Here is a 15743-nt window from a genome sequence, read left to right as displayed (position 1 = left end):
TGTCATGTTATGCAGACAGGAAATGTGGCACAATTCTACTGTAGGTTGTGCAATGACTCAAAGTTAACATATTCAGTGTTGGGTAAAATTGCATGAAAGTGCTTTTTTGTCATAGCACCACCAGCTGGCGACAGAATGTGTACAGTATATGACTTACAGAGGGGAGATAATTATTTGATCCCCTGCTGATTTTGTAAATATACCCCCTACAAAGAAATTAACAATCTAGAATTTTATAGTAGATTTATTTTAACAGAGAGAGAGAGAGAGAGAGAGAGAGAGAGAGAGAGAGAGAGAGAGAGAGAGAGATGGAAAGATTATAAATTCATTTTATTTGATATCTAATAACTAATATCAACTCATTGTGGGTATAAAAGACAGTCACAGAATCAACATCTTCCTTTTAAACCTCTCTACCACTATGGGAAAGACCAAAGAACGTCAGGGACAAGATTGTAGACCTGCACAAGGCTGGAATGTGCTACAAGACCATCAGCAAGAAGCTTGGTGAGAAAAGAGACCACTGTTGGCGATAATTAGAAAATGGAAGAAATACAAGATACGTCAATCGCTCTGGAGCTCCATGCAAAATCTCACCTCATAGGGTAAGGATGATTCTGAGAAAGGTGAGTGATCAGCCCAGAATTACATGGGAGTTTGTTCTCAAGGGAGCTGGAACCACAGCTATTGGTAACACACCAAGATCTCTGCTCAAGAATGAACATAAACACCTGAATGATTCAGGGAAGGCTTGGGAGAATGTGATGTGGTCAGATGAGACCAACATTGAGCTCTTTTGGCATCAACTCAACTCGCAAAATATGACCCAAGAAAACCATCCAAACTGTCAAACATGGAGCAGGAAACATCCTGCTTAGTGGCTGTTTTCTCTGTTAAGGGCACAGAAAGTCCATCACATGAACAGGGCCATGCACTGTAGAATCTTGAAAGAGATGGTGGTTGACTTCAGGAGAGCACAGAGCGACCATTCTCCACTAAACATCGATGGATCGTCTGTGGAGATCGTCATGAGCACCAAATTTCTTGGTGTTCATCTGGCGGATAACCTCACCTGGTCACTCAACACCAGCTCCATCACCAAAAAAGCCCAGCAGTGTCTCTAATTCCTGAGAAGGCTGAGGAAAGCTCATCTCCCTCCCCCCATCCTGACCACGTTCTACAGAGGGACCATTGAGAGCATCCTAAACAGCTGAATCACTGCCTGGTTTGGGAACTGCAACTTCTCGGATCACAAGACCTTACAGAGGATATTGAGAACAGCTGAGAAGATCATCGGAGTCTCTCTCCCCTCTATCATGGACATTTACACCAGACGCTGCAGCCGCAAAGACAACAGCATTGTGGACGACCCCATACACCCTCACACACACTCTTCACCCTCCTGCCATCAGGGATGCGGTTCCGAAGCATTCGGGCCGCCACATCCAGGCTGTGGAATAGTTTCTTCCCTCAAGCCATCAGGCTCCTCAATACAGAACTGAACTGAACTTTCTCACACACACAAAAAAAATTGTGTGACTGTGTGATCTGAGACTGATCCGGACTCAGCAACACACTTGAACTCACTTCACACATCCATGTCTTCAGTACCACTTACATTACATCACTTCATTACCATAAACTTTTTACATGCTGTTTTTGCACATCTTTTCTGGATTGCTCTTTTGCACATTTTGTTTAAATTTTTTGTTACTTAAAATGTTCACTTTACCTCTCTTTACCACCCTAACCCTATTTTGTGTTTTGAGTATTTGTCTTGTGTTGTCTTTGCACTGTTTGCACCAGGTTGCACACGATGCACTTTGTGGTGAGGACACTTACTGGTCCTTAGCCCTGTGTTTTCTGTGATTGTTGATGTATGGAGCACCAGGGTTCAGGAGGAACACTGTTTCATTACACTGTGTAATGCGCCAGCTATATATGGTTGAAATGACAATAAAAGCTTCTTGACTTGATAACAATCTGATGGTCTTCCAGCCCATTCCAGCCTTGTGCAGGTCTACAATCTTGTCTCTGACTTCTTCCTTTGACAGCTCTTTGGTCTTTCCCATTGTGGTGGAGAGGTTTGAATAAAAGAGTTTGATTCTGTGATGGGTGTCTTTTATACAAACAATGAGTTGATATTAGGACTACTTTCTTAAAGGGAAAGGACTAATTTGGGTCTGTGGGAGACCGAATTCTTTCTGTTTGGTACGGGATCAAATACTTATTTCACTGGTTCAGATTAATGTATAACTTTTGTTTAATGTTTTTTTTTTTTTAATGAATTTTTTATTCTCTCTCTCTCTGTTAAAATAAACCTACCATTAAAAATTCTAGATTGTTCATACTTTGTAATGGGTAAATGTAAAAAATCAGCAGGGGATCAAATAATTATTTCACCCACTGTTACAGAGGTTACATAGATTTAAGATAGCTATGATGCAGTGTTGATCTACTGATGACCAACATTGTAATGGGCTGAACATTTTAAACTTTTTCCATTATAATAATTGATCATAAAGATTATTTACGTTTATATTATTGACAATAACGTGTAAAAAGTAGAATCTCTGAAATATTCTCTCATTGTTATCCCCATCAAAAATTATATTTAAATCTTTTAAAACTGCAGAATCCTAAACCTTTTCCTTCTTTATTTTGAAAGTTTCTCAATACTAAATCCGTCCTTTTATTTCTAATTTTATATTTAAAATATCCCAGATTTTCAGTGTAGTCTTAGACCTTTAGGTGTTCTATTTAGGGAAGTGGCATAATAACATTCAACTCTGCTTAATAAAACACTGTTACACCCTAGGTGCTTGGGCCCAGCAATTGCTCCTTGCTGCTATAACACATGAATGTTTATGTAGTGGATATAATAATGTCATTCCACATATTCTAGCATTATAAACAAAAAAACAAAAAATAATAACTATTGATATAATTAAATTTTCACCTGCACTTAAAAGCAAGGCTGTCCTTTAAGATTTTGTAATTCATTTTCTGAAAGATTTTATGTGAAGGTAAAATGAGGGTATGTTGTGGTTCTTGTTCTATAAGAAACATGCATTCTTCACCTCAAAAGAAAATGATGTAGCAACTGTTTACTGCTGTAGCCCCTGTAACCACAGGGCCTAACCTCTTTTACAGAAGTTCAACAACAACTGAAACAATATGTTGATCTTTATTAAATTAACAATTACAATCGTTTACATGATTGATGATGTAAGAAAACTAAAACACTTTGGGGTGTGCTGGAAAAGAAAAATATTTGAGTAGTAGAGTTGAGTAGAGTTAATTCCAGTCTGTACTGGGTTGCATTAAACTATCCTGATTTCTTAATTAACCCTAGCTTTGTGCACAGAACAGAACAGATATTTATTTTTAAATGTAACTATAATTGCTAATTGAACACCTTTACTTTCTTTCTTGACTTACAGCTATTTGAGAGATCTAGTTCTTACCAAACCACTTTCTTTGCTACACCGGAAATGAAATGGCAAATAAAGTTTAATATGGAGTTTATTGTCTTCTAAACAGCTGAGTTATCTATAGATAGATAGTAGAATGATCAGGTGTATGTATGTATATACAGTATGTGTTTGATTATTTATATATATATATATATATGTATGTGTGTATGTATATGTATGTGTGTATGTATATGTGTATATATATATATATATATATATATATATATATATATATATATATATATATATATATATATTTAAAATAAGCTAAGACTAAAGAGAAGAAAGAAATCCCCACTACAGTAGCCAGATGTCCAACCCTTGGCTTTCTGCCAAGTTCACACATAGAGCTAGTTTAGAGAGCACACATCCTCATTCTCTCACTCAGCATGGAGAAACTAAGCAAGATCACTGTTCCGGCCAGTGAGAAACTTCGGTAAGAAATGTGTTGTTATTGTTGTTGTTGTTGTTCTTCTTTTTTTATTGTTTTTGGTCTAATTCTTGTTTCTTATTTTCATGTGTTCTTTGTTAGTTTAATAAAAAAAACATTTTTAATTTAGGTTGAGCTTAAAGTTTTAACTAAATCTCTGGTTTCCTAGGTGTAGGCGTCACTTGTAACTTGTTTGAAATGTATTTTCTGATATTACAAAAATGGATCAAGATACAAAAAGAATTTATAATGATTTAATCAGCTTTAACCATTGTTAATGATTCAACGCTTAGAGCTGCTTTTTGGTGTATAAATAAATGTAGCTTTGATAAAAGGATTTAAAAGGTTTCAAGTAGCAGTAACTCCACACTTAAGGTTAGAGAGCTGAAGAGAGCTGAAGTGTTGGCTGTGTGTTGTGTGGTTTTGATCTTGGTAAAAGATTTCAGTTGAGAAACGTGGTATCAAAACAAAATCTCTCTTATTAAGACTATGGCATAACTGTGGTTAAGCACATTCTTTTGAAATACCATTTTAAGAAATGGTATTTAAAAGAAATGTTTTTTTTAATTTATTACTTTATGCACCAGTCAGTGGGTTCGTGTGAGTCTGCAGGATAAGAGATAGCAGACTAAGCAAAACTATAATCTCATTAATTATACGTCTGAATTTGCCCACAGTCTCATCTCCACTACCACTCCTACAAAATGCACACCCTAAACACTTAAGCGAATGAACTGGTGCTCACAAATGGCAATGCTTTCAGACCACCATGTGTCAATATGCTGTGTAAAACTTGTAAGTAAGGGGTTCTGGAAAGCAAAAGTATATGAAATGCATAATCCTTTTATTCTACCTTTTGAATGTCCATTACAAACTGATAAGAAATTATGTTGTTAACATTTTAGTTTAACCCAAAATACAACCCTGACATGACTCCCCACAATCACCAACTAAAACATGGATTTAAACAGCTTATACTCTGTAGATATACTCTTTTTTCCCAAATAATCGAATGAAATATTTGTAACATATTACTGCATGATTGTTGCTCCACATAACCCCCACGTGCTACAGATTTTTCTTAAACTTTAGTGCAGACATCTTTGCTTTGGCCATGTGTTAGATATGCAAACGATGACTCTGTTTAATCGCACTGTTCATTTGTATTCCAGGCAAATCCAGAAGATAGTTCAGGACATCAAAAAGAATGATGACAGCATTTTCAATCGATTAAAACGGTAAATCTTCATCTGCTCTGCAGCATACATAACTACAACAACAATTTTCTTTTATATTTTACAACATAATATACAGCCGTTTAAAATATCCATGTCTGCACTACAAACCTGTAATACACGCTGTGTATGAGGAAAGAAAACAGTGTGGAACCATTTCTTGATCAATAAAAGTAACAGAAAATCAAATTTGTTCGATAAAAAAACAGCTATAAAACTTTGAGGGAAACATCTGCAGGGAGATCTGTATCAGTTCCTCTATCACTCAACAGGAACCATGGTTGAGTGAACAGAAAAAAATAAACCATTCAGTTGTAATGTATTAGTATGGGGGCTTTTTTTCTTAGAAAAAAAAATTAAAATAAGAAGGAATAAGAACAAATAAAATAATAATGTGATGTGGTGGTGGGGTTTTTTGGGGGTGGGTGATTTTCTTTCAGGTTCCAAACTGAGCAGACAGCCAACATTCTTAAAACTGGCAGAAATACAATAGACAGGTATGGAAAAGTTTGTGTTCATTCACATTCAGCTGAAAAACTGACTGATATTCAATGTACTGTTTGGCTGTTTTGCTACAATCTGACAGTTTAACCTAACTGACAAGGTTAAATTTATAAAGGTAAATTTATAGTATGAATGTTAATGCATCAGCAACTGTTTCATTATAAAAAGGTTGATTTTCTTTGTTTTGCTAGTTGCTATTTTTATTCAGGTTTCAGTAATGCATAGTCTTCTTGTGGAATCTTTCGTACACTGTGGCACCTCTAATTTCAGAAAACATTGTCTTCCAGCATTGTCATGACGGAACAGGTTTGGGTCTCATAGCTCAAGTGAAGGGACATTTTAATGTTACTGCATTCAAAATCATCCTATACAGTTGTGTGCCTCCAACTTTGTAGTGGCAGTTTGGGGAAAGAACCACATATGCTATATCTGGAAAAGTCAGATGTTCAAATACTTTTTTCCATAGGATGTATTCTTCCAAAACACTGTGTTGTTTTTTTTATTTGACCAGTTTAACAAACGGCGTGCTAAATCCAGCTCTGTCTAAAGATATTTCAAATTTTAATAGGCTATGTAATTTCCTCATGCCTTAAATCTAATTTTTATAGTCATTCCATAGGTACAAGGAATATTGGAACTGGCATACTTTTAACAGTTTACGTTGTATTCAGATATTGACCATCAAAATTGCAACAACACTTCTGTTCCATTACATCATCAAAACAAAGAAAAGTCCATGTACAGACAAAAATAGAAAATGTTTATACAGCTAAAATTAAATTTAGCCAACAAAAAAGATGACTCAATTCATCAGTGATTATTTCAACACTGATGTGTGTATAGTGATGTTCGGTCAAGTGGAAAAAAAGGATTAGGCTCATCTCTAAATGCTGACGAAATAGAGACTGATGTGGATTTTTTTCTACATTTTCTTCTCTTGTTAAGAAAAACAAAAATCCTAGAAAAAACTCATTCAAATCTTAAAATTTACCAGCATGTATTGTATTGTATTTTTTGTATTTTTTATTGAATTAATAACTGTTAGTAATATTTAATTATTGTGAGTATATACACATTGGGGCTCTGAAAATTAACCTGTTAATAACGCGTTAACGCAAAATCATTTTAACGCACTAATTTTATTGACGTGATTAATCTGTTTGACCGATTTGATAAAAAATAGAAATAAATAAATAAATAAATATAAACGAGGCAAAATAAAAACCTGCAACGCAACACACACGTCCTTTCTTTACTCAGATATAAAAAAAAATTTTACTCCAGCGAAAAATCATTTTTAATCGCTAAGCATTTGTGTTACTGATACGCCAAGTTTTAAATAAAGCACCAAAATCTGCATTGACCCTTCTGGCAAAAAAATAATAATTAGTTCCGTTTGGTGATTATTTACGTAAATTAAAATACCATAATTACTTTAAAATATTTTAAGTACTGTATATTTTGTATTAATGCTCTATGTTGAGTATGGTTTCATTAATAACAAACATACATTTGCATAAAGTGTCCATATTTGACCCTGCCCATTAATATAGATATTAAAGAATATATACACACACATGCTGGGTACAGTATGAAGTTTTGAGGAGAGTGTTGATGATCACTTAAAATGCTGCTGCATTGCTTTCACTTGCACTACTATTAACCAAACAGCATGTTTTGTAGTGTATGCTAACCATTAAGCAGAAAAATCTCAGCAACATAGGAGATATGCATGACACAAGGTGATATCTTTTGTAGGATTTTCATCTTACAAAAAGCTGTACCAATTTCATTAATGGCACTTAGGAATGTTGTTTCATGTCCTTAATTGTGTTTTAAAATACAGATCCACTTAATGTCCATATTTTCTGAAGGCATATTTGCGTTATAATTGTGTAATATTTTTTCCAAGTAATGTGTATATATATATATTTTAAATGTACATGTAGTAGAAATTGTCCAAATGGCATCACATGAAGGGTTTTGCCAGACTGCCACATGCTTTACTAATCACATGTCCTTGTAGGTTTTGTTGGTCTGATTGGAGAAGTGGTGAACTGTGGACTATAGAGGGGGGTGGACAACTTCTTTTTTTTTTCATGTGAAAGGATGATGTATTTTATAAAAGGAATAGAATATTCACTAATAATACTTTTAAGAAATGCCATATCTGCTGATGCAAGAAATTAGGGCATTAAGTCATATTTTTAATGTGAATGTCATATGTTAGCAGCTAGGTATTTATACTTGGCTACCTGTTGCTTTATGTGCTATAATGGGAAATGAAGACTGTTAAGGGGAAAAAACCAAACATGTACAAACCAAACATGCTCTATTTAAATATATTTATTCAAGGGAATACTTACATGTGGCATTGAGGTTGCGTCTTTGTCAAAAGAAACCAGACTTATACAGTGTTTATTAGTGCAGAGGGATTTTATGTGACATAGAATCAATCAATGTCGATGTATTTTATAATGTTAATGTATTAATATATGTAAAAAATATGTCTTTAAGGAAAACTCCATCTGGAAATGCATATGTTACAGATTCCACCGAGCATAAAAAGAAATAACTCGGAATTGGCTTTTGTTCTAAACATTTATATATACACATACAAATTGAGAGATCACTAGCCCAGCCAGGAAAGGAGATGTCACATGGCCTCAAAATAGTTTTTCAAATGTGTGGGTTGTTTCTTTTTGTGGGTAAGCAATTGATTAAATATTAATATTGCAGGACAAATAAAGACCACCTTTATTAACATGCTGCAGGAGAAGCTTACTGCATCCTGTAACTGCATTGTCAGAGTTGCAGTGGTTTCAGATGAGTTAATAATTTCCTTATTTTCAGGGAAATTGAACCAACTAAATTTATTAAACATCACAGACAGGTACAAGCAAGCAGTAAGAAAAAATGAAGGAAAAGAGTTATAATAATAATTTAAAGCAAATTACCACTAAAAACAATTCAATCTATAGTTGAGACCAATAATCAACTTGACTGCTGTAGCGGAAGTACAGGAACTGTCAGAGCCATTATTATCAGACCATGTTGGAATTACTGGCATTTCAACCTCTGAGTCAGACCACCTGTCTGGTTCTCAGTGCTCAGTTTAAAAGCCCCTGCATCTCTTATGGTATATGGGTTTGTTAGAAATGGGTGCCGTTTTAATCTTGGAAGGCGGTTATAATGCTGAAAAGTATATACTGGTTTTAGCGCAACATATGCTTCCATCTAGATCACTCATTTTTAACGAAATGCTTTGCATATTTCAGCAAGACAATGCTTACTCTAATACTACATGTCTTACAACAGTATGGCTTTGTAGTACAAGAGCCCGTGTGCTAAACTGGCCTGCCTGCAGTCCAGATCTTTCACCAATTGAAAAAATGGACAGCTTTCAATTGGTCCATATACTTAGGACTGTTGAGCAGGTAGAAACCTGTATCAGACACAAACTGGATAACATTTGTCTCCCAAAACTCTAGCAAATGGTCTGCTCAGTTCCCAGACATACTGTATAGAGACTGATGTTAAAAGAAGAGGGAAGGTACACAGTGTCCCAAATGAATTTCTTTTTCTCAAAGTTAAGAGGCTTTTATTGTCATTTCTACTATACACTGTGGTACACAGTACACAGTAATAACGAGACAACATTCTTCCAGAACCCTGGTGCTACACTAAACAACATAGAGCCACAACACACAACGTAAATCTATATAAAATAAAGCTACGTAAAGTGCATCGAGTGCAACCTATTGCAAACAGTGTGTAGAGTGGTTAAATGTGGCATAGCCTTTTAAGGAGTAGGCAGTGTTTCGGGGGTTAGGGTTAGGGTTCGAGATATAGACGGAAGTAGACAGGAAGAGAGAAACAAGAAGGAGAAAATAAAAACGCATTCTGTTACACAAACTGTTTTGGTGTTGTGTCCTTCCTTATCACAATCTACACAGTGCAGACGAAAAACAGAACGTACAGACAGACAGACCGACAGACAGACAACTGTACAGACAGACAACACAACACAGTGTGTTGTGTTGTCTGTCTGTCTGTACTGTTGTCTGTCTCTACTGTTGTCTGTTTTTCATCTGCACTGTGTAGATTGTGTTAAGGACGGACACAACACAGTGTGGGACAATACACATAACACGAGAGAGCGCTGACCAGTAAACCTACTGTATACTCTAAATATACAGTACTGTGCAAAGAGGACTATAAAGACTAAAACCAGGAGTATATGTAATTAAACACAATGCAGTGCAAAAACAGCAGTAGCAGCAGTTGAGAGGTGCAAAAAAACAGCATGTAAACGGTATAATATGGTTAAGTATAAATAATAAATAAATGGTGGCGGAATGGATTGAGATGAGTAATGAGTGCGTGTTAAATTCAGGTTGTACAGTTTAGTAACACATAGTTGAGTGTGTGTGTGTGTGTGTGTGTGTGTGTGTGTGTGTGTGTGTGTGTGTGTGTGTGAGTTCTGTGGCTCTGTGTATTAAGGAGCCTGATGGCTTGCGGGAAAAAGCTGTTACACAGTCTGGATGTGGCGGCCCGAATGCTTCGGAACTCTTTCCTGATGGCAGAAGGGTGAAGAGTGTGTGTGAGAGGTGTGTGGGGTCGTCCACAATGCTGTTGGCTTTGTGGATGCAGCGTCTGGTGTAAATGTCCCTGATGGAGGGGAGAGAGACTCCGATGATCTTCTCAGCTGTCCTCAATATCCTTTGTAGGGTCTTGCGATCCAAGAAGGTGCAGTTCCCAAACCAGGCAGTAATTCAGCTGCTCAGGATGCTCTCAATGGTTCATTTATAGAACATGGTCAGGATGGGGGAGGGAGAGGAGCTTTCCTCAGCCTTCTCAGGAATTAGAGACGCTGCTGGGCTTTCTTGGTGATTGAGCTGCTGTTGAGTGACCAGGTGAGGTTATCCGCCAGATGAACACCAAGAAATTTGGTGCTCTTAATGATCTACACTGAGGATCCATTGATGCTCAGTGGAGAATGGCCACTTTGTGCCTTTTTGAAGTCCACAACCATCTCTTTGGTTTTGTCAATTTAGAGTTATGGAGATGGCATCGTACATTGAACGGTTTGGACGATACGCAAACTGCATGAGGTCCAGTGAGGGTGGAAGCTGGGTCTTGATGTGCCTCATGACGAGCCTCTTAAAGCGCTATATCATTGAGGCAGGAGACAGTAGACTTCTTCGGCACAGGGACGATCTCCCAAATCTTTGATAGATGTTACAGGTTGCAGTCATCAAATTTAAAATCATCTTATTTTATCCTTAAAAACATTTACTGTTCTTATTTACAGTTTACATTGTTTCCAACTTTTTCGGAGTTGTATTTGAGCAGAATGAATCCAGCCAAAAACATAATGTTTTAATTAAAGAAAATATATGTTTTATGAAAGTTGAGGTGCCACAACGTATGCACAATGTATCTTATAAGAGGTCTTTGTGTCAACACAAAACAAAACAACTGGCTAAATGAATAGTCAGCCTCTAAATTATGCAACTGTGTGGCTTGGCAAGTTCGAAAATAACCTGGCCCCCATGCAAAAAGCATGAATTTGCAAACACGTGTGTAAGCAGTCTTTTGCAGCTGATGGAGTAAGAGACATACTATAAATGTAAATAGGTCAAGTGGTATGAAGGATCAGTTTAGATAGGTGGAAGGTGTCATTCTCTATTTCCTGCACTGCTCTCTTTAGCTACTGATAAATTGAGAGCTAAATTAGCCAAACAGCCTGGTGTGTAATAATGGGTAGGGTTTGGTAATTGAGATTAATATACTGTACATTAATACAATATACATATATTGTCTCCCTTTTTTTTTTTTTTATAACTATTATCATTTTGTATCCTACAAAAGAGTGGGCTATTTTATTGAGTGCACTTTGGAATGTACCGCCACAATGACCAGCAATATGATGAGAACAGATATTAACTGGAGATAGGTAGCTAATTTTCAGCATAGTTTGTGTTAAAAATGGTCACAGCATCACATTAGAAGCTCTGCATCGTAAAACTATCAGTTGTGTTTTAGCATGCTCATGCTAAGAGTTAGCTGTTCAACATAATGTGGCAAGAAGCTATCGCGTAAAATGTATGATGAAAAATTATGGTTTATTGGTCCATGCAACAGTAATTTGGCTTTTGCCTGTTTAAAGTCAATAATTCACAAACTCACATAATGACTACTAACCTAGATGCCACTGTTTCTTAATACATTTCCCACATTTCATTGTGAATGACTTGGCACATGCTCAACAAATTTATTATTGGTATTGAAAGATCAAAAAACCCAAAGGCCACAAAATCATTCTGAAGCTAAAAAGATTTTCTTCTCTTTCAAAGCACAATATATTTTCTTGGCTAATATTTATACATCTGAAAAACTGTTTTGTTGTTAAAGAGACTCATGTTCCTTTGTAAATATCTGATATAGTAGTTGCATAGTATTTGTGTTAAGTGTTCAAATAATTAACTTGTGAATTTTTATTTTATTAATTAATCTGTGACTTAAAAGTTGATGCATGAAGAGACACGACACTTCATTGTGTTCTGCATTGCTGTTTTCTGTTTCAGACTAACGAACAATAAACCTCCAAAAGTACCTGCAAGAGACTACCCAGGTAAGTTAATGAACTTGGAGTATATTGAACATGCTTCAAGAATAATTAAAAGCCCCAGCAGAATCTATTATTCACTATGAATTCATTACTAACCTAAAGTTACTATTGGAAAAGAATGAGCACTTTATAAGATCCTCTGAACTTTGTATTTAGGTGATAACCAGGACTCAGAACAGTCATCAGATTCAGACTTTGTGAGTATCCCATTCCTTATTTTAATGCATCCCTGATATCATTTCACATCATATACTGTGTACAGTTGCATATGTGAGAAATACAACTTCAATTAGAATTTAATTTAAATAATTTCTTATTGAAGGACAATGACCTGTATGAAGATCCACAAGGTGATTACAACTATGAGCCTCCCCCTTGTGAGCGATCCTTCAATCCTGCCCGTAAGATCAACTACCCAGGTGGAGACTATCTGGGTAAGTTTAATCTTAAAGTTATGATTCATCATTCACTTTAAGTGTCTTCAGCAAACTGTGTATCTATATAGAATATCTGTAAAGGAGAGCATGCAGATCAATCATAAATTAAAGTTATGACACCATTACACCAGATGGTACATCACTTTATTTCGTATTAAATCTCTCAATTGCTTTTTTTATACAGGGTTATTCAAAAATAATTATTTCATTACGCAATATATTTCATTACGCAATATAACAACTGAACGTTTCCGGAACAACGACGTGACTACATCGCCCCTGTGGCAGCCATTCAAAACGTAGATGAGTCAAGTCAAGTTTATTTGTATAGCGCTTTTCACAACAGACATTGTCTCAAAGCAGCTTTACAGAAATCAACAGTTAAGGTGAATGGTGTGCATTTATCCCTGATGAGCAGCCATGGCGACTGTGGCAAGGAAAAACTCCCTTAGATGTTATGAGGAAGAAACCTTGAGAGGAACCAAACTCAAAAGGGGAACCATCCTCATTTGGGTGACATCAAGAGTGTGATCATAAATCTTTCAACAATACAGAACACTGGAGAGTGAGAACTAACATGAGTACTGAAGTATAAGATTATAAGTAATGTTCTTTCTGCAGTCTTATACAGTCTTTATGGTTATAAAACTAGGAGCTACTAAGCTCAACATTTGTGATCATCACAGATCCAGCATCAGCTTCTCCATGCCAGAGCCTTTAAACACTCCCGAAGGTCCAATGTAAAAACTCTACACATGAAGTGGGATCTATTTGGCACTGGTACGTCTCTAGATGGTTCAGGGTGTTTGCGAGTTCGGCATCTACTTCTTTAAAGGTCCATAATCTTCATGAGGTGGGATGTGACTGGAGCTGGCCAAACCTCAGGATGGGGAGAGAAAGAGAAGCAGTGGAGAGGAATTAGCGTAGCTGCTGTTCATGATTGAAGCGGAAGTTGATAATGTGCATGTGATCAGATGTTCTGGAGCACAAGGTTATGATGTGAGGCGTGTTATGTGTAGGCTTTGCTAAAAAGATATGTTTTTAATTTGCACTTAAACTGGAAGAGTGTGTCTGAGCCCCGAACACTGTCAGGAAGACTATTCCAGAGTTTAGGAGCTAAATGTGAGAATGATCTACCACCTTTAGGGGATTTTGCTATTCTAGGAACTACTAAAAGCCCAGAGTTTTGAGATCTCAGGGAGCGTGGCGGATTGTAGCGTGTTAAAAGACTGGAGAGATACATGGGAGCCAAACCATTTAGTGCTTTATAAGTAAGAAGCAGTAGTTTAAAGTCTATTCAAAACTTAACAGGAAGCCAGTGCAGGGATGATAAGATTGGGGTTATATGGTCATATTTTCTTGACCTTGTAAGAACTCTTGCTGCCGCATTCTGAACTAACTGAAGCTTGTTTATTAATGATGCAGGACATCCACCTAGTAATGCAATACAATAGTCTATTCTGGAGGTCATGAACGCAAGGACGAGATTCTCTGCATCAGATATAGATAACACGTTTCTTAACTTAGAAATATTTCTAAGGTGAAAGAAGGCTGTTTTTGTAACTTGGTTGATATGATTTTTGAAATACAAGTTGTTGTCTAAAATAATTCCCAGGTCTTTTACCGTTGAACTAGTGGTTACAGTACCACTAGTGCAGCACTAAGATCTAGTAAAACCAACAGCAAGATGAAGCATTGGTCTGAAGCTAAAAACAGGTCATTAGTGATATAAACTAGGGCAGTTTCTGTGCTATGATGGGGCCTAAAACCTGACTGAAACTCTTCAAAGATATTGTTCTCTTGCAAGTGGGAACATAACTGGGCAGCGACAATCTTTTCTAAAATCTTAGACATAAATAGAGGATATGATATTGGTCTGTAATTTGAGAGCGTGTTTGGATCCAGATTAGGTTTTTTAACTAGGGGCTTAATAACTGCTAATTTAAGGGATTTAGGGATGTGACCTAACGATAGTGAGGAGTTAATGATATTGAGAAGAGCCTCACCAGCTGTATATAACACTTCCTTCAATAGATGAGTTGGGATGGGATCTAACTGACATGTTGTTGATTTAGCTTTTATAATAACATCATAAAGCTCTTCCTGTCCTATACATATAAAACAGTGGAGTTGTGGAGTTGTGGGCGAGATAATGTCAGGAGATGCTGTCAGAGGTTGGACCGCTACAATTGTTTTTCTAATGTTATCTATTTTTTCAGTGAAGAAATTCATAAAGTCCTCACTACTAAACTGTGGTGGAACACATTTTTCAGATACCTGATTTGTAGTTAATTTAGCTACTGTACTGAAGATTGTTTTGGTTGTTTTCTATGAGTTTGCTCAGGTGTTCAGCTCTAGCAGCTTTTAGATGTTTGCGAGTTTGGCATCTACTTCTTCAAAAGTCCATAATCTTCATGAGGTGGGACATGACTGGAGCTGGCCAAACCTCAGGATGCCTCGGGATGGGGAGAGAAAGAGAAGCAGTGGAGAGAAATTAGCGTAGCTGTTGTTCATGATATTAACAGCACAAGTTGATAATGTGCATGTGATCATATGTTCTGGAGCACAAGGTTATGATGTGACGCGTGTTATGTGTAGGCTTTGCTAAAAAGATATGTTTTTAATCTACACTTAAACTGGGAGAGTGTGTCTGAGCCAAGAACACTGTCAGGAAGACTGTTCCAAAGTTTAGGAGCTAAATGTGAAAATGCTCTACCACCTTTAGTGGACTATGCTATTCTAGGAACTACTAGAAGCCCAGAGTTTTGAGATCTCAGGGAGCGTGATTGATTGTAGCATGTTAAAAGACTGGATAGATACATGGGAGCTAAACCATTTAGAGCTTTATAAGTAAGAAGCAGTAGTTTAAAGTCTATTCGAAACTTAACAGGAAGCCAGTGTAGAGACGATAAGATTGGGGTTATATGATCATATTTTCTTGACCTTGTAAGAACTCGTGCTGCCACATTCTGAAATAACTGAAGCCTGTTTATTAAGGATGCAGGACATCCACCTAGTAATGCATTA

At 36.5% G+C, this 15743-nt stretch overlaps 1 protein-coding gene across 10 annotated transcripts in view; it reads left to right on the top strand.

The window, feature by feature from the left end:
• Positions 1 to 15743, top strand: part of blnk (B cell linker) — a 47742-nt gene that overhangs the window by 16809 nt on the left and 15190 nt on the right. For 6 of the 10 annotated variants that reach the window (XM_046867026.1, XM_046867015.1, XM_046867010.1 and 3 more), the window contains 5 exons: positions 5079 to 5144; positions 5582 to 5638; positions 12236 to 12282; positions 12436 to 12476; positions 12602 to 12713. In XM_046867026.1, coding sequence (XP_046722982.1) covers positions 5079 to 5144; positions 5582 to 5638; positions 12236 to 12282; positions 12436 to 12476; positions 12602 to 12713 — 323 coding nt within the window. Of the gene's footprint in view, positions 1 to 3826; positions 3913 to 5078; positions 5145 to 5581; positions 5639 to 12235; positions 12283 to 12435; positions 12477 to 12601; positions 12714 to 15743 lie in introns of those variants that run through there. The other 4 variants (XM_046867032.1, XM_046867070.1, XM_046867042.1 and 1 more) reach the window with 3 other exon arrangements.

This window comes from Silurus meridionalis, chromosome 2 (assembly GCF_014805685.1).
Source record: "Silurus meridionalis isolate SWU-2019-XX chromosome 2, ASM1480568v1, whole genome shotgun sequence".
NCBI lineage: Eukaryota > Metazoa > Chordata > Actinopteri > Siluriformes > Siluridae > Silurus > Silurus meridionalis.
Note: the sequence above shows the minus strand (reverse complement) of the source record. Positions and strands in the feature narration are given on the sequence as shown.